General features: G+C 39.6%; 1 protein-coding gene across 1 annotated transcript in view; it reads left to right on the top strand.

Annotated features, from left to right (window-relative positions):
• Positions 1-1,485: 1,485 nt before the first annotated feature.
• The window catches only part of trappc8 (trafficking protein particle complex subunit 8), a 45,355-nt gene continuing 27,512 nt past the window's right edge, over positions 1,486-19,328 (top strand). The window contains 10 exon segments of the mRNA XM_037674264.1: positions 1,486-1,642; positions 3,753-3,962; positions 4,365-4,454; positions 6,344-6,518; positions 8,356-8,533; positions 12,384-12,423; positions 12,599-12,861; positions 13,482-13,597; positions 13,681-13,831; positions 15,098-15,190. Of these exon segments, the coding sequence (XP_037530192.1) occupies positions 1,486-1,642; positions 3,753-3,962; positions 4,365-4,454; positions 6,344-6,518; positions 8,356-8,533; positions 12,384-12,423; positions 12,599-12,861; positions 13,482-13,597; positions 13,681-13,831; positions 15,098-15,190 (1,473 nt within the window).

Below are 19,328 nucleotides of genomic sequence, written 5' to 3'. Positions count from 1 at the left end.
CCTCTGTCCCCAGACGTCTGTTGAGTGTTGTAAGAAGAAGGGGGGATACCACACAGTGGTAAAAATGGACTTGTCCCAACTTTTATGGGATTTGTTGACACCATGAAATTTGGAAACAACAGATTTTTCCCTTAAAATGATACATTCTCTCAGTTTAAACTTTTGATCTGTGATTTGTGTTCTATTCTGAATAAAATATTAGATGTTGGCACCTCCACATCATTGCATACAGTTTTTATTCACAATTTGTTTAGTGTCCCACCTTTTTTGGAATCCGGTTAATACACACACACGCACACACACACACACACACACACACACACACATATATAAATATATATATGTGTTTGTGTGTGCGTGTGTGTGTATGAGAGAGAGAGAGAGAGAGAGAGAGAGAGAGAGAGAGAGAGAGAGAGAGAGAGAGAGAGAGAGAGAAAGAGAGAGAGAGAGAGAGAGAGAGAGACTACAGCGGGTGGCATGGTAGCACAGTTGATAGAGTTGTTGCCTCTCAGAAAAAAGGTTACTGCATCGATTCCTGGCCTTTCTGGATGGATTAAAAAAAAAGTTCAAGACAGAAAAACGACAACATTGTTTACACAACATTGGGAACCAGCTGCTCACATGGTCAAGAAGGCTGATCCTTCTTGACCATGTGAGCAGCTGGTTTTGGTTGTCAGCAGCAAACTGGTTGATCCACTCTGAGAAGGTGCTATTTAAGAGACTGAGCTGAATACAGCACCTCAGACTGAGGAAGTCTCTCGGATGAGAGACAAAACGTTTCTATATTTTTTTGCTTTGTTTTGTTTTTTGGTTTTTTTGAATGTCCAGAGGACCAGATTGAACTTTTTTGGATTTTTCTACCTGGATTATTGAGCATGCATCAGGATAAGAAGAGGGTATATTCAGGTCTCTCTTGTAAATGAGTCCCTGAGATTTAATGGGATTAACCTGTCTAAATAAATGTTGAATGAATATATTAATGGATGGCTGGCTGGATGGATATACTGCAGCCTCCTCTACTGGCAAAAAAAACAACCAAAAAAACAAAGATATTACGTCACCACACTTGCGTCGTCTGACTTTCAGTGTTGCCAGATTTAGAATAATTCGTATTTATACAAATTCGTGTTCATACGAAATTGTTCCGACGATGTACAATAAATGGTACATTAAGTTTTATTAAAAACCCAGATAAAAATAGATACGTACATAGTCTTACCATCCTCCTTAAAATATGCGAGAATGTGCTCAATTACTTAGCACATACAATTTGGGTATAAAAAAAACAGTTGCAATTTGAAACGGACTGTACACTATTTCGTCTTTTTTTGTTTGGCAACCCTATCACGACAAGGGTCTTGACAGGAAAAAGGTAGGAAGTTCCAATATGGCCGCTGCCTGCTAAATTTGTCAAGTTTTGGAGCAGGAAAAGAGAAAGTCCGCCCGAGTTTGTAGTGAAGAAGGATTTTTTTTGTTTGTCCCGACATGGCTCAATGTGTTCAGTCCGTACAGGAGTTCACTCAGGACTCTTTTGTCCCGATGGTAGCCGTCTTAAGCAGCCCTGAAGCAGAGACGGTATCTCGCAAGAACAATCTGAATTTTGCTGAGCTGCTGAGGCCTTTCTGCAGACTGACATCTGAAGGTAACTGTTCACTTTCTACTCCGTTTCACGAACAGACACGGGGAAGCCTTTGTTGGATGGTATTTGTTCGAACTGAAGCTGTTCTAAGGTTTACTGCTTGTTTGCAAGCAGGTATTAGCATTAGCCGGCTGCTTATTGACAGATATACCGTAATATACAGTATACACACGCAGTTAATTATTGTTACCGTAATTATTGTTTTGTTCGTGTGTGAGAGTTTGTTACCACAATATAAATTATTGGACCACAATGGAAGCGTTTTCACTTTCTTTTGTGATCCAAGTAGTTTAGTGGATGCACTAATATGTATATGCATTATTTTTACTAAATAAACTCCATCCAATTATCTAATGTAACTTGCAGAAAATAATATTGGCTGTACATCTACAACTTTTGCATTTAACCTAACCTAAGACAGCCAACTCATCTTAACAAACAAACATTTTTTAAAAAGGTATCATTCAGTCAGCAACATATAATTTGATCCAAATTTTGGTTTGGTTGTAACCGTATGAAGCCAACATGTGTTCCTATTGTTTAAATATCAACCTTTTGAATAAAACAAAGTTATATAGACGCAAAAACACATTATGAGGGTTGTTCTGTCCATCCATCCATTATCTTTACCCGCTTCTTCCTATTCGGGTCATGGGGGTCGCTGGTGCCAATGTCCAGCCATCACTGTGTGAGAGGTGGGGGACACCCTGGACAGGTCTCCAGTCCATCACAGGGACACATGGAGACAAATGAGACAAACAACCATTCACTCTCTCACTCACACCTAAGGACAATTTAGTTACCAATCAGCCTAACATGCATGTTTTTGGTCTGTGTGAGGAAATCGGAGCACCTGGAGAAAACCCACATATGCACGAAGAGAACATGCAAACTCCATCCAGAAAGGTCCCCAGGCCAGCATTTGAACCAGGGCAACCTTCTCGTTGAGAGGCATCAGCTCTTACAACTGCACCACCGTGCTGCCCAGGGTCGCTCTATTTGAAAATAAATAAATAAGTACTTGAACCAAAAAATAACTGCATGATTGGTAAGGTATTGTTGTACATGTACAGGCAACTAGTACCATGTCATCTGCATATTTAATTAATTTGAATGTATTATTGTTTAAAGCAAACTCATTTGTAAATAAGGAAATAAACAAGGGAGAACGGGTGCTTCCTTGGGCAGCCAGTCCTTAATATACACACTCCTAACAAACTACCATTTACACGTACTCTCTGAGGGCACTAAGACAGAAAGTCTCCACTCTAGAGAATCCAGCCCTTTTCTTCATTGAGATTAGTCAAACTTTGCAGAACAAGATGTAATTTTATAGAATTAAAAGCTGCGCTGAAGTCTATGAATAGGACTTTAGCGTAGACTACAGTAGTAAGCTCAAGCTGTTTTGAAACAGAGTCAAGCAGGACTAACGGCATCCTCAGTACCTCTGTCACTTTTATAAGCAAACTGCATCAAATCTAATATATTAATTACTTTGGTGTATAGAAGGTACACCAGAACTTTAAAACTTTATACACCCCTTCTTTTCTTTACTCCTGAGTCCTCACTTTCTCTTCTGTTACCATCACCATCAAAACCAGTCAGAATGAGTTGACCAGTTATGTTATTAATAGCAGAACATGAAGGCATGGTGCTTGAGCTATAAAGGTCCTTGATTTATTGTGCTCACTGACTGTGATGGATATAAATGTTTCATATACTGTGCAGCCCTGTTTCTGCAGCACAACAAACGCATGTAAATTCATCATTACTATCGATACATTTGTCACGCTCGGGGTCATGCGTTAGGTTAGAGGTGGGCTATGATGTCAGGGTTTCCAATTTGTTCAGGCTGTCCACACTAAAACACGATTGATGTTTCAAAAGCTTTTTTAAAATGTTTTTTAGTCACTCCTAAAACAGCATTCTCATGTGGACGCTAGGCTGAAACAATAAAACAACTGTCATGTGAACACAAAACTCTTTTCCGTGTGGATGAAGCCTCAGTTTTAGCAAAACCCTCATGACCATCAGAAAGCTCCATGCACACTAGCCTGTTGTTTTCTGTATTTGTGAGACTGCAGAGACTAAAGAAGTGCTTTCTGTTTTGTAGGGCACATCCGGGATCCCAACAACCAGCTGCAGACGGTGAAAAACTTGCGTATTTGTGTAAACAACCTGGTCACAAGCCCAGTTCCAACATCTGGCTCTCTGAGCCCAGCTCAGTACCGGATGCTCAGTGAGGTGGTCCTGTCCTTTCAGCCACAGGAGGGTGCTCAGGCCACCGTTGTTAAAACAGGAGACTATTCCCTAAACCTGAGTGGTAAGAACTGGAGTCGGAACCATTTTGTTTGAAAAGTTTTTAAACACTTTCTACAATGGACTCTCGTTGTATGTAAATAAGTTTAAAGCAGTATGGATATTGAGGTGATATATATTTAAACTTGTAGTTATCGAGTAAACAGAGTTCTTCATTTTTAACTGAAACAAATCCAGCAGTAACTTTTGAAAAAAGTTGGATTGTTTTTAAAGCTGAGCTGTTTTACATGTAATTGTCAGGGTTTTTATTCTATTATCCATTAGAGAGGGTTGTGCGCTACAGATGTGTCATGTTTAGTTTTTGTTGTTCTTTGGTTTATTTACAGACATGCACAATCTTTTGTTTGCAGTGACGTCTGAATAGTGTTTGTTAAATGAAACAGTTTATTTTGTTTTTTGTTTCTAGTAACCACGCCCTGGTTTGAAGCCTACAGGGATAACTTTCTGCAGTCGATGCCGGCCTTAGACCACGAGTTCCTGAATCACTACCTTGCCTGTATCCTAATTGAAGGGTTTGAACCGGTTCAGTCCAGTGGTCCATTGCAGATTAAACATATTTACTTTTATTTTTATTTTACTTCTGTTTAACCAGGACAAAGTTCAAGATAAGTCTCTTTCAATAGTGTTCTGGGAAAGAGAGACCACAATACAGATTAAGACAAGTTACAACAATCAAAGCACACTTACAGTTGAAACCAGAAGTTTACATACACTATTTAAAAAAAAAATGCATTTATTTTTCACACTGTCTTGACGTGAAATCGGAATAAAATTTTCCCGTTTTAGGTCAGTTAGGATTACCAACATTTTTTCTATTTGCAAAATGCCAGAATAATGAGAGTGAGAATTTTTTAAGGCAATTTTTATTACTTTCTTCAAAATCAAAAGTTTAAATGCACTTGAGATTACTATGCCTTTAAACAATTTGGGACATTTGATGTCATGTCTTTGGAAGCTTCTGAGTTAATTAGAGACAGACCTCTGGATGTAATTTAAGGAACACCTGAAACACACTGCTTCCTTGTATAACATCATGAGAAAGTCAAAATAAATCAGCCAACATAGCTAGAAGAGAACTGTGGGCTTGCACAAGTCTGGTTCATCCTTGGGTGCAATTTCCAGATGCTTGAAGGTGCCTCGTTCATCTGTACAAACAATTATATGCAAGTACAAACAAGATGGGAATGTCCAGCCATTATACCACTCAGGAAGGAGACGGGTTCTGTGTCTCACAGATGAATGCGCTTTGGTCCAAAATGTGCATATCAACCCAAGAACAAAAGCAAAAGACCTGGTGAAAATGCTGGCTGAAGCTGGTAAGAGTGTGTCATTATCCACAGTGAAACAAGTACTGTATCGACATGGGCTGAAAGGCCACTCTGCCAGGAAGAAACATAAAAAAAGCCAGATTAATGTTTGCAAATGCACATGGGGACAAAGACCATAATTTTTGGAGACATGTCCTGTGGTTTGACAAAACTAAAATTGAACTGTTTGGCCATAATGACCATTGTTACATTTGGAGGAAAAAGGGGGAAGCTTGCAAGCCTAAGAACACCATACAGACTGAAACATGGGGGTGGCAGCATTATGTTGTGTGGTTGTTTTTGCTGCAGGAGGGACTGGTGCACTTCACAAAATAGATGGCATCATGAGGAAAGAACATTATGTGGAAATACTGAAGCATTGTCTCAAGATGTCAGACAGGAAGTTAAAGCTTGGGCACAAATGGGTCTTCCAAATGGACAATGACCCAAAGCATACTGCCAAACTGGTTATAAAGTGGCTCAAGGATAACAAAAGTTAATGTTTTGGAGTGGCCATCACAAAGCCCTGATCTCAATCCTATCGAACATTTATGGGCAAAGGTGAAAGGGCATGTGCGAGCAAGGCAGCCTACAAACATGGCTCAGTTCCACCAGTTCTGTCAGGAGGAATGGGCCAAAATTCCTGCCAGCTATTGTGAGAAGCTTGTGGAAGGATATCCAAAACGTTTGTCCCAAGTCATACAGTTTAAAGGCAATGGTACCAAATACTAATGAAGTGTATTTAAACTTTTGACTTTGAAGAAAGTAATAAAATTGCCTTAAAAACCATTTTCATACTAATTATTCTGGCATTTCGCAAATAGAAAAAAAATTGGTAATCCTGAGCTTCCTTTTGCTTCTTGAAAATGCTTCGCCTCATTCCCAAGGCTCTCTAGTTTTTCTGTTTGAAAAGTTTGCAATAAAGAAGTAAGATATGGAAAGAGAAGCCAACATGTGTGCCGTTGGTAATCCGAGCACAAGTTTCATAACTGAAGTGTGACCTCAGCAGAATCTGCTTCCTGCTTTGCTTCCCTTGCTGCTGCTGGATCTTTGTTGTGTCCTTGACGTTCTGGTTTAGGTCTGCTGGTGGTTTCCTCCACTGAGGCGGTCCCTCTGGAGCAGTTCCTGAAGCTGTCCCAGGAGCAGCACCGGGTCCAGCACAGTGGAGACTACACCCATCCCAAGTGGTTCATCCCAAACACACTCAAGTACTATGTCCTACTGCATGACATGAGCGAGGGGGACGAACAAAGGTACCACAGGATGCATTACCACCATGGTGATTTTTAAAGTGTCGATAAAATGCAATAGATAAACTAGGAAAGGGAAGTTTTTTTAATTTTTTTTTTATTATATCCTGAAACTGAGAAAGCATAGCAAACAAACTTTGCAACTCAGTGTTGGGCACCAACAAGTGTGGCTTGCCAATATCATTATCAAAAACATCAACAGAAAAGACAAGCTGTCTGAAACTGCAAGATTTACTCCAAACACTTTATTAGCAGTCGATAATGAATTGTGAAGTGTAATAAATCTTGTCAATTTTCTACTGATGTTGGTTGCAAATAACTTGTGATTTCTGATCATGTATTTTCAACGCAATCTGCTGGTTTACTTCTTTAGATAAATAATGTAACTAATTTTTTTTTTTTTTTTTTTGGTATTATGTGAATGTTTCTGGTCAGTGCCCTGAGACTATACAGTGTAATGTGTGAATTTAGCAACAAGAACTAAAACCCACATAACATTTTGTTATTTCACCTGTATTTAACCAGGCATAAACACTAATAACAAATTATTTTTTACAGTACTGGCCTGGCATAACATCTAAAGGCACATATTTCAGTTAAAATGGTGCACAAAGAACAAACGCTGTGTCTTTACCCAGAACTGTGTTGTTTGTTTTCAGTAATTTCATCTTTCACTCAACTACTCTTGCTTTGGTTAAAAATTGCCAAAGATTTTAATGCACTTAATTCCTGCATAGTGTATGCACTTATCTTAAGAACGAGATATTTCACAATATCAAAGTAAGTGACCGCCAGGAGCAAGTCCAACTCTCAACACATTTTGGTTTTGTCCACCTTGTATGGATCGATCCCAGTATCATACCTATTCAATGACACTATGCAATGTGTGTATATGGTCCTTTAGCATTTGAAGAAGCCGTGGTTGACAAAAATAAATAAATAAATAAATGAACTCATCAATGCTGTGCACAGGTGATGCCGGTTACTGGTATATTATTAGCATGGTGGTTTTCTGTTAGGTCTTGTTTCCAGTACTTTCTAATGGGAACTGTGTTAAAAGCCTAGTATTCTAGTAGGGAATACATATCACCTTCATGTCAGAGTTTTAAACTAAGATGGTCATAATAAGGGATATGTTACAACAGTTTTGGTGAAATGTTTTAACAAGTTAACAGTTTGTAGTTTTTTTTTATTTTTTATTACTTTTTGAGAGTTTATTCCAACAAGGTTGAGTCAGGTCCTCTGGACGGATTCTTCTTTGTTGAAACGTTTCGTCTTTTATCCAAAAGACTTCTTCAGTCTGAGGATCTGCAACAAACTCAGTCTTATAAACAGCACCCTCTCTAGTGCATCAACCAGTTTGCTGGTGACATCCAAAACTAGCTGTTCACGTGTAAAAAGGAGGACCGTCAGCCTAACAATTAGTTGTCAGTGCCCTGATGGCTGCTTGCTATTCACAGAGGACTGAGTGATTCAATAACAGCATTGTAAGAGGGTGACAGTTTAACATGGAGGCCTCCGCCCCATTTAAGTTGTTTAACTTAACCTAACACTAACTTAACCTGTTTAAGTTGCAGCTCCTTAGACTGAAGAAATATTTTGGATAAAAGACAAAACATTTCAACAAAGAAGAATCTGTCCAGAGGGCCTGACTCAGTCGTGTTAGATTTATTTACCTGGATTATTGAGCATGCATCATGGTGGTTCATGAGATAACCCCGCCTCTCACATAATGAATACTGGAGGTAGGCACTAGCTTCTCTGCAACTCTGTGTGGAAAAGTGGGTAAAAAAAATGGCTGGATGGATGATGGTGGAACCTGTGTTCTGTTCTGTTGCAGGGCTGAGACGGTTTATGAAGACATGAAACAGAGGTACGGTCCTCATGGCTGTTATCTGTTGAAGATAAACTCCCGGACCATTTCCGCAGAACAGGATGAACAGATTCCCGACCCCTGGAGTCAGTACCTGCTCAGGAGCAACCAGAGGAACCAGGTGAGGACTTGAGAACTGCTGATCGTGGTACCGCAACACTGCAACATAACTTTAACCTGTAACTTTTAAGGGATCGCCAAAGGAGAAAAGGCAATTATATTTTCACCTGTAATTGTTTGGGCGTGTGTTTGTTTTTTTGTACTGCTAGCGTATCTATTGAACTACTGAACAGATCTTAATGAATCTCAAAAAGTAAGTAACATTTGGTGTCAGTCCAGTTCCAGATGGCCTCCATAGCTAATCAATTGTAGCCTACACAAAGATGACTGTAATACAGGTAATTTTACAGATTCAGCTGGGTACTTATAGAAGAGCTTTCATACTGAAAAATGCCTATGGGACAAAAATGAGAAAACTGTGTGCCCCAAAATATTCAGATTTGTCAAACTGTGTGTTTCTGTGCATCTTCCTTCATACACCTCATCAAACGTGGAACTGAGCACACTTGGGACACCTCCCCTGACACACCTCCAAAAAAAGATGGAAATGTGTCTTGCATGTGTGATTCTCCTCTCTGCGTGACTAAAATGATGTTTAGATGCAGGAAAATTAGGAATTTAATGGAGTGTGAGTCAGAGTCTAAATAATCTGGGGTGTAAAAAAACATTGTTTGCCTCACAAAGAGAAGTGATTGTGAAAGTTGTCATTGAATTATCTGAATGGGCGGGTGCTGACCTGCTGGCAGCACACTTCTGAGGCTGTTCCAATTTTACACAGGTGTTTAATAACATCATTATTGTAAACACACAGACACCCAGGAGCTTGGTCAAACTTAGGTCATTTTCACACCACATAGTCAGGTAGACTCGGTTCGGGACCAATATTCATGACCTTTTGTTTACATGTGAGCTGGTGCGTTTGCATTCACACTGCACTGTGCAGTCGAGTCAACCTGTTGAACCAACCTATTCCCCCGCTCGCTGCACCAAGAACTACTGAAAGAAACGACACAAAAACCTCTGAAGACACGTCTTCTCCTTCTTCTGTAAAAAAAAAAAAAAAGTGGCATCAAGTTTTAGCAGTTTTAGGAGTTATATTTTGTCATTTTTCAAAAATGGACTTAGCATGAGCAGAAGATGAGACAGAAGACCATGGAGAATATTGTTTTTCCACACAAGTCAGCTGACGGCTCCATATAAGGTCAGAGAAATGCGTGTTTGTTTGTCCTGCGGAGCGGGGCCCGGTCTGTTTACATTCACACTGTACTCGAACCGCGCTGGAGTTCTCTTCTACCGGACCGAGACCTAGGTTTTAGCCCGGGCCAGAATTCGCCTTTTTGTTCCGTGACAGAGTTCGATGGTGCTTTCACACCTCCATAAACGAACCTGACTTTCTAGGAAAACGAGCTAGAGTTCGATTAAAGCGGACTAAACAGGGCTAGTGTGAATGCACCCTTAGAGACTTTTTATTAAATAGTTGATGTAAAGAAACAAGTCACTGAACATCAATTTCAGCACATCAGAGTTTCACTCACCTTGTAGGGAAATGTTGTATAACTGGGCATCATATGGATGAGGCCGTCCCATCTAGTGGGCACAGCTCAGAGATGATTGAGAAATACCTGATCAGTATTTGGTCGCTGTGATCCCCGAAAACACTTCTATTGGTGATGTCTCTCAGAAGCCTCAGCTGTCATTATTCACAATTACTCACAATTTATGCAGCTATTTATGGCCATGTGTCATTGTTTACACCTTGTCAACTTGAGAAATTACTTGTTCTGAATGGTAATGTGATAAGACACTGTTATCTTCTCAATGAGCTCAGAAGTGCCCCTCATACAATTCACACATGAAACTAATGGTTAATTTATCTTGATGTTTGTGTGGAACCATGGCGGACGCAACCTTTTTGTCTGTACACAATGATGATACAGTGCCTTGCGAAAGTATTCTGCCCCCTTGAACTTTTCAACCTTTTGCCACATTTCAGGCTTCAAACATAAAGATATAAAATTTTAATTTTTTGTGAAGAATCAACAACAAGTGGGACACAATCTTGAAGTGGAATGAAATTTATTGGATGTGTCAAACTTTTTTAACAAATAAAAAACTGAAAAGTGGGGCGTTCAATATTATTCGGCCCCTTTACTTTCAGTGCAGCAAACTCACTCCAGAAGTTCAGTGAGGATCTATGAATGATCCAATGTTGTCCCAAATGACTGATGATGATAAATAGAATCCACCTGTGAGTAATCAAGTCTCCGTATAAATGCACCTGCTCTGTGATAGTCTCAGGGTTCTGTTCAAAGCACAGAGAGCATCATGAAGACCAAGGAACACACCAGGCAGGTCCGAGATACTGTTGTGGAGAAGTTTAAAGCCGGATTTGGAGACCAAAATATTTCCCAAGCTTTCAACATCCCAAGGAGCACTGTGCAAGCAATCATATTGAAATGGAAGGAGTATCAGACCACTGCAAATCTACCAAGACCAGGCCGTCCCTCTAAACTTTCATCTGGAACAAGGAGAAGACTGATCAGAGATGCAGCCAAGAGGCCCATGATCACTCTGGATGAACTGCAGAGATCTACAGCTGAGGTGGGAGAGTCTGTCCATAGGACAACAATCAGTCGTACACTGCACAAATCTGGCCTTTATGGAAGAGTGGCAAGAAGAAAGACATTTCTCAAAGATATCCATAAAAAGTGTTGTTTAAAGTTTGTCACAAGCACCTGGGAGACACACCAAACATGTGGAAGAAGGTGCTCTGATCACATGAAACCAAAATCTAACTGTTTGGCCACAATGCAAAACGATATGTTTGGCGTAAAAGCAACACAGCTCATCATTCTGAACACACCATTCCCACTGTCAAACATGGTGGTGGCAGCATCATGGTTTGGGCCTGCTTTTCATCAGCAGGGACAGGGAAGATGGTCAGAATTGATGAGAAGATGGATGGGGCCAAATACAGGACCATTCTGGAAGAAAACCTGTTTGAGTCTGCAAGAGACCTGAGACTGGGACGGAGATTTATCTTCCAACAAGACAATGATCCAAAACATAAAGCCAAATCTACAATGGAATGGTTCACAAATAAACATATCCAGGTGTTGGAATGGCCAAGTCAAAGTCCAGACCTGAATCCAATCGAGAATCTGTGGAAAGAGCTGAAGACTGCTGTTCACAAACGCTCTCCATCAACCTCACTGAGCTCGAGCTGTTTTGCAGGAAGAATGGGCAGAATTTCAGTGGCTCCATGTGTAAAACTGATAGAGACAAACCCCAAGAGACTTGCAGCTGGAACTGCAGCAAAAGGCGGCGCTACAAAGTATTAACGCAAGGGGGCCGGATAATATTGCATGCCCCACTTTTCAGTTTTTTATTTGTTAAAAAAGTTTGACACATCCAATAAATTTCATTCCACTTCACGATTGTGTCCCACTTGTTGTTGATTCTTCACAAAAAATTAAAATGTTATGTCTTTTTATGTTTGAAGCCTGAAATGTGGCAAAAGGTTGAAAAGTTCAAGGGGGCCGAATACTTTCACAAGGCACTGTACATGAGGGTCCAGGTGTCTTATCTCCAGCAGTGACTGTGTGATCCCAGACAGGTCTCCAGTCCATCACAGGGACACAGAGAGACAAACATGACAAAAAACATTCACACTCACTCACAACTTGGGACAATTAAAGTTACCAATGAACTTAACATGCATGGTTTTGATCTGTGGGAGGAAACGGGAGTACCAGGAGAAAAACCATACATGTGCTGAGGTTGCCTAACCTTGAGTTGTTTAAAATATCTTTACTGTCAGAGTTGGACTCATGTTTGAGTCTGCTGGTTAGTTTGTCAAACTGTTCATTGTGCTCTTAACATGGGGGTCATTATTGCAGGAGGTGTTGGATCTGGCTCCAGCGGTGGTTGTTGAGAACAATGTTTGTGAAGCTGAAGTAAACTCAACAGAGAAAGGTCAGAGGTCATTATCTGCTTATTTTATACAGTTATCATTGTTATTGTACACATTATTATAAAGTTTTCATTGTTTTCGGCTTTTCTAACTCTGCCTTTTACTTTGAAAGCTCTTTTATGAAGACATTTTCAAATAAGGTGTTAAAATGGATTACGTGTGTGTTCTTGTGTGAAGATGGACCTGTAGAGTCCAGTAGTCTGGAGACCCATCCTCTTCAGCTGGACACAGACACAAGCTCAGCAAGCCTCCACTCTCTGGGTGATGTCACCACGGAGGTGAGGAAAGGTCCGAGGGACTCGGATACCACGACTCCAGGAAACTATGGAGCCTGTCTGACGCTGAACGACCACGACCACATCAGACAGTTTGTCCAAGAATTCACCTTCAGAGGCCTGCTGCCACACATCGAGAAAAACATCAGACAACTCAACGACCAGGTACGCCTCCAACTGTACAGCTCAGATTTCTCCTCATAATCTCAAAACTACAAGTTTCTTTACTGACGTTTAACTAAAGCTCGTCATCAAAGCCTCTAAGTAATCCATTGATAATGATGTTGGGTATCGCACATCATCTGAAAACTGTTGTTTGTGTTGGGTTAACAAGTTAACTTTTTATATTCTTTAGTTTTTCTTTTTGTAAGCAGTGACCTTAACATGTAGGCATTTATTAAGGCATCCTCCCACCCCTCATTATCCTCCTAGCATGCACCCATGTGTGTCACTGATGATGACTTTTCACATGCACTGTTCAGAAAAATATTAGGAGACATTAGTAGGGCTTGGATTGGGGGATGAGTTAATTGAGAGTGAGTTGAGAATGACATATGTAAAGCAAAACATACCACTCTTGCATCATATTCTCTCATCTTTTATTTCATCTGACCATAGATGTGTCTAGAGCTGCTTCAGTAGTACGCTTCTTGCAAAGTTAAGACCATCTACAAACCTCCTTCCAGAGATGAGACGTTTCTGAACTGAAAGCTCACACCTGTTGCATTTCTTTATACTTCAATTCAAAGATGGATTGTCTTACAAACAGTTTGTATTATTCACAGCTTATTTCCAGGAAGGGACTGAGTCGATCCCTGTTCACAGCTACGAAGAAATGGTTTGGCGGAGGTAAAGTTCCAGAGAAGGGCGGCAGTGAACCAAAGAGTACATTTGGCCTTCTGTAAGCTCGTTTTCTTCTCTGTTCTTTGACTGAATGTGAGACTTCTCCTGTATCTGAAGTGTTGGTGTTAAATGTTTCCTAAGATATCCTGCTGAAGCCCCAGAGCTGCAGATCAGGAAGATGGCAGACCTGTGTTTCCTGATTCAGCACTATGAGCTGGCCTACAACTGCTACCACACTGCCAAGAAGGACTTCCTCTCCGACCAGGCCATGCTGTACGCAGCGGGAGCGCTGGTAAACAAAACAACAACACACCTTTCTATCTGCCCTGTGAAGTCTGGGTTGTTACTGGACTGTGAAACTTATTTCCTGTTTCATACCAGCAGATAAAAATTTTAAACTGAATCTATCTGTCTGAAATCACAGCAGGGGTTAGACTATCTGTTTTATATCACACACTGCACATAAACAGAGCTGCATATTAAACTGCAATGCTCCAAATTCCAACATAACTTTGAAATCATCTGTAGAGGACGTGTAAAAAGGGCATCGATCAAAATCTCCCAGCAGCTCTTTCTGAGGTCTCACTCCCTGACTACCAAGATAATGAGAAGTAGACAAATGTGCGATCTAACAAAAACACAAACATAGTTTTCATCACCCTGCTTCAAGGTCAAATATTATACAAGATCTTGTCTTTTTAGAGCAATAATCTCTGATCTGCTCAAAATAATTTAATGAAACTTCATACTCTAATGCATCGTTCTTATACAGCGGCGGGTACGTGTTTCATCACCACAGCTTCAAGGTCAAAGTCATAAATTAAGGTCAAATTTAAAACAAAGTCTTTGCTTGTCTGGACCATAATTTCTGATCTTCTGAAGATAATTTAATAAAACTTGATACACAATTGTACCACCACTGAATCACGTGTCACGTAATCTTCTTATCAGCTCAGCTCTAAGGTCAAGGTCAGAGGTTATACAAGGTCTTTGCTTGTCCAGGCCATTGCTATAGATTGTTGTATGTTTGTTGATGGACCTCTGATGCGTATGCAGTACTCTTGTTATGGAAGAGATATAACAAGTTAAAAGACCCTTTCACTTTCAGTTTTGAAGAAAAAGTTTCAGATGCATCATCATATTAAACACAATATCTGCAAAGGTCTGGAAATATGAGATAGATGCCAAACTTAATTCCTCTTGGAACAAAATCACCAAACTCTCCAATTTGGAACAACTTTCCACTCAAACCAATGATGTGTGCTACTTTCCTAACATTTAAGCAAAACTAAATCTGTCGTTATCTGTAGTTTGAACACTACAAAAGCAGCCTGAGTTAAGTGAAAATCATTTGTCCCATACGAAGAAAAAAAAACTATAAAGCAGAAGAAAAAAAAATCACAAATCAAAGATTTATAAAACAGGATGGTGACCAGAGACGAGCCCAGCACAAAGCTGATGTAACATACTACTTAAAATCTTATTCTTACCTTCTGTGTTTAAAATGTTAGATTCCTCTGTTCAGTTTTTTTCATGTTTCTTCTGTTTTGATTTGTAGGAAATGGCTGCAGTTTCAGCCTTTCTGCAAGGTGGAGCCCCCAGACCGTATCCAGCTCATTACATGGACACTGCAATACAGACGTACAAAGATGTCTGCAGGTATGAACCACGTCCTTTTACTTATTGTACACTTCAGTTTCTCTTGTAGAGATAGTCCGATTAATCGACTGGCTGATTGAGCTATTTCCTTACTGTTGCCTACTATTATTATTTATTACTGACTTAACTATTTATTTATTTTTCCAAAGAACTTGGACACTAGTTTAAACTGCAAATCAAAAAGTGCTCTTACTAAAAAAAAAACACTTTTTGATTTACAGTTTTAAGTGTTAAATATATGTTTATTTATTTTAAGCTGTTAGGTTATATTCTTATTAAATGGAAAAAATATATTGGCCAAAAATGAAAAGATTTTGTGTTTTATATCAGCTATTGTCTACCCTGATTTCTAAAACTAATTAGTGGCCATAGAGAAACCCATAATTAGTCAACCTCAGTCCATTATTTTTGCTTAAAGCTGTTTTATTATAGCAAACAATATTCGTTGACATCTTATATAAGATAAGATGAGAAAAAATAAGATAAAACTTTATTGTCTACCAAGGTGGAAATTTTCCTTAGGCTCTCCAACCATAAAATAAAACGCATTCATACAATCAAAATATCAACAATTTGTGCATAGAATAAAACAATTGGCATACCACAGGTAAATGTTATCATTTGTTTTGGTTAAGAATGGTTATTGCACTCTGAATAAATGACTTCTTATAGATGTTCTTCGTTGCCAGTGGGACCCTATAATGCCTTCCTGAGCTCAGAGGTTCAAGCTGACGAAAAAGAGGATGGATGCTATCTGCTAAAACATTTCTTACCGTCTTCCATGTCCTTTCTGCCAACATTTGACAGAGCTTTTTGTGGTGTCCAAACTGTTTTACCTGCCATTGAAACAATTCTGAAAAGTTTGTTTTTTAGTTTACAGCTCAGGTGACCATACCAGGCAGGGAGGTGAAAAGTTAAAACACTCTCAACAGCTGCCTTGTACACAAGCTCTAGAATTTGCTGACTAACCCCAAGGCCATTAAGTTTTTTTAAAAGATAGTCTCTGTGAGCATTTCTTAAATATATACGAAGTGTTTTCAACCAAGAGGAGCTGACTGAATGACCCTAGATATTTAAAATTTGCCACAGTTTCAACAAGTTGGCCATCGAATGAGACTGGCTTCACTTTAAGGTCTTGCTTAGGGCATATAATTAATTATTTTGTCTTGGCTACATTAATATCTAGCTTACTCTGATGGCACCATGTCTCCAGGGCCTTTATGTAAGATAAAGAAGAAGTTTCACCTGTGGGATTGTTTTCCATTAGTAGTCCAGCCAGAGCCATGTCATTGGCATATTTGATTAAAATACAGCTTTGGTCATTAATCACAAATTAATTTGTAAAAAGAGAGGATAACACAGGAGAGAGAGCACAACCTTGAGGGCAACCAGTGCTTACCGTGAACACATCAGAAATGTTACCACCACCACAGACCCTCTGTGGATGACATGATAGGAAATCCCTGATCCAGAGAACCAAGCCTGAGTTGACATTAAGATCTATGATCCTCTTTTTTCTTTTTTTTTTTTTAAAGAGTTTTCATTGAGTTAAATCTACAAACACAATTCTTACAAAACTTTTGGGGCTTATCCAGTGTTTTGTAACTATATTCAACAGAGTCAACACAGCTTCATCAGTGCCTCTGTTGCTTCTGTATGTAAATTAGAGTGGGTCTAAAGCAGTGGCCACAAAATTGGCCAGATGACTGACAAGAAACTGCTCTATCGTTTTGCATAATATGGAAGTTATGGCAATAGGCCTAAAATCATTAAGTTACATATGCTTTGGTTCAACTTCTTTTTAGCAATATAAAATCTGACAAATAAATCATTTCATGTGATTGTCCATCTCCTTTGCCCTAGTAAGTTAAGGTGTACAGACACGGACAACTTTTTTGTTACCCATCTACAATAACCAAAAACACTGGCTAAAGTTTAGGACATCTCTTGCTTTTATTTAACAGGTCACATTTTGCCTTTGATTATTGATTCAATAACAATTTCATGTAATTAAATAAATGAAAAGTGCATGGACAAAGTAGATGGTAGCTTCAATTTAATATTTTTCATCAGTCACTACTAACATCCATCCATCATCTTCCGCTTGTTCTGAAGTTGCATTGCTGGGGCAGCAGCTTGAGCAGGGAGGCCCAGACATCTTTTTACACAGCACCTCTTCCAGCTCTTCTGGGAGGGACTCCAAGGAGTTCCCAGGCCAACTGAGAGACATAGTCTCTCCAGCATGTCCTGGGTCTTCCTCGGGGTCTCCTTCCAGTCGGACATGCCTGAAGCACCCCCCTGAGGAGGCGCCATGGGAGCATCCTTACCAGACGCCCAAACCACCTCAACTGGCTCCTCTGGATGTGAAGGAGCAGCGGTTTTATTCTGAGTCTCTCCCAGATAACTGAACTACTCACTACTAACAAACAATAATTTTCCTTCACACTAAGACCTAAAATTAGAAAGTGAGGCACCTTGACCTTGGAGTTGAGCTTGAATGGTGTTTGCTGGTTTCCTTAGCTCTTGTTCTACAATCGGCACTATTTAGCTAATCAACCTGGGGTTGCATTTTTTTTAATAACTCGGCAATAAAGACGCTGGACTTTTGAACAGCTAAAATCCTCCATCGGATGAGAAAGAGACAACATTCTTCTCCAAATACTCCAACAACTGGTCTCCTCAGGTAGGGCTGGGCGATATGGACCAAAATTAATATCTCAATATTTTAAGATAAATTGAGATATCCGAAATATATCTCAATATTTTTTTCTTTCCATAAAATAATAACAAAAGTATATTTCTGAGTCAAAGCTTTGTCCCAATTGTCACATAGGCATATTTATTAACTGTACAAAATAAATGTCTAAAAAAAATTAACTATTTGCATATATTAAAGTTTGTTTTTTTAGACATTTATTATATTATTATATATTAAATAATAATCCTCCCCAGCTGCACTGCCTTCACGATGTTAAGCAGCTTGTGTGAAACAGCAGTGAGAGGGGCTGCTTGTATTCAGTGAGGGAGAAGAAGGGGGTCGCGTGAAGTTGGACGGGCAGAAAAAGGAGAACTATTGTACACAGATTTTCAAGTCTTACAGTGAAGGGTGACACAACATTAATAATGCAGCAGCTTATTATATTGCTAAAGACACAGTCCTTAGCGGCTAATAAGACAGCTAACTTTAGCCGTCTTGTTCCACAGTTGAGGCTGGGACCGTGTGTTTAGCGATAAAAGCTGCTGCTTTATTAATCTCATGCCACCTCACTGTTCCTTTCATAAGGCACTGCACAGGTAAAAGAGTTTCGTACCATAGTTTGTTTCAGGGAAGGAACCTGGGAAGATTTCACAGCCAGAGCTGCAGCACGAAGTTTAACACACTCTTTATCCTCCACTTTATAGCGCAGTTTTAAATGGAGAAAAAGGTTTGTTGTGCTCAAACCTTTCGTCGGGACTTGTTTTTGGCATTGTCTACAGAAAACATTTTCCTGCTGCACATCTGACAAATTAAATCTGAACCATCTCCAAATAACAGAGCCATTATTTTTTCCCCTGCTCACAAGCTGTTCTGCCAATGCTACGTGTTGTCACACCAGGAGAAGCAGGAAATGGGGAGCGGGTTGAGAGGGAGAGGAGGGGCCATGTGGGAGAAAGAGAAAACAGCAGGCGGATTTTCAAGTATACGTAACACTATATCGTTTATATCGATATAGTCTCATCTTATATTGCAAATGAAATTATCTCAATATTTTGACAATATCAAGATATCGCCCAGTCCTATCCTCAGGACAAATGGTAACTAAAAGAAGAGGAGATGCTTCACAGTAGGAAACATGGACATGCACCTACAAACCGGATTCCAAAAAAGTTGGGACACTAAACAAATTGTGAATAAAAACTGAATGCAATGATGAGGAGGTGCCAACATCTAATATTTTATTCATAACAGAACACAAATCACAGATCAAAATTTTAAACTGAGAGAATGTATCATTTTAAGGGAAAAATCTGTCGTTTACGAAGTTCATGGCGTCAACAAATCACAAAAAAATTGGGACAAGTCCATTTTTACCACTGTGTGGCATCCCCCCTTCTTCTTACAACACTCAACAGACGTCTGGGGACAGAGG

The sequence above is a fragment of the Nematolebias whitei genome, chromosome 3 (genome assembly GCF_014905685.2).
Source record: "Nematolebias whitei isolate Nwh7 chromosome 3, NemWhi1, whole genome shotgun sequence".
Lineage (NCBI taxonomy): Eukaryota > Metazoa > Chordata > Actinopteri > Cyprinodontiformes > Rivulidae > Nematolebias > Nematolebias whitei.
The sequence above is the reverse complement of the archived record's forward strand: the minus strand, read 5'-3'. Positions and strand labels throughout refer to the sequence as shown.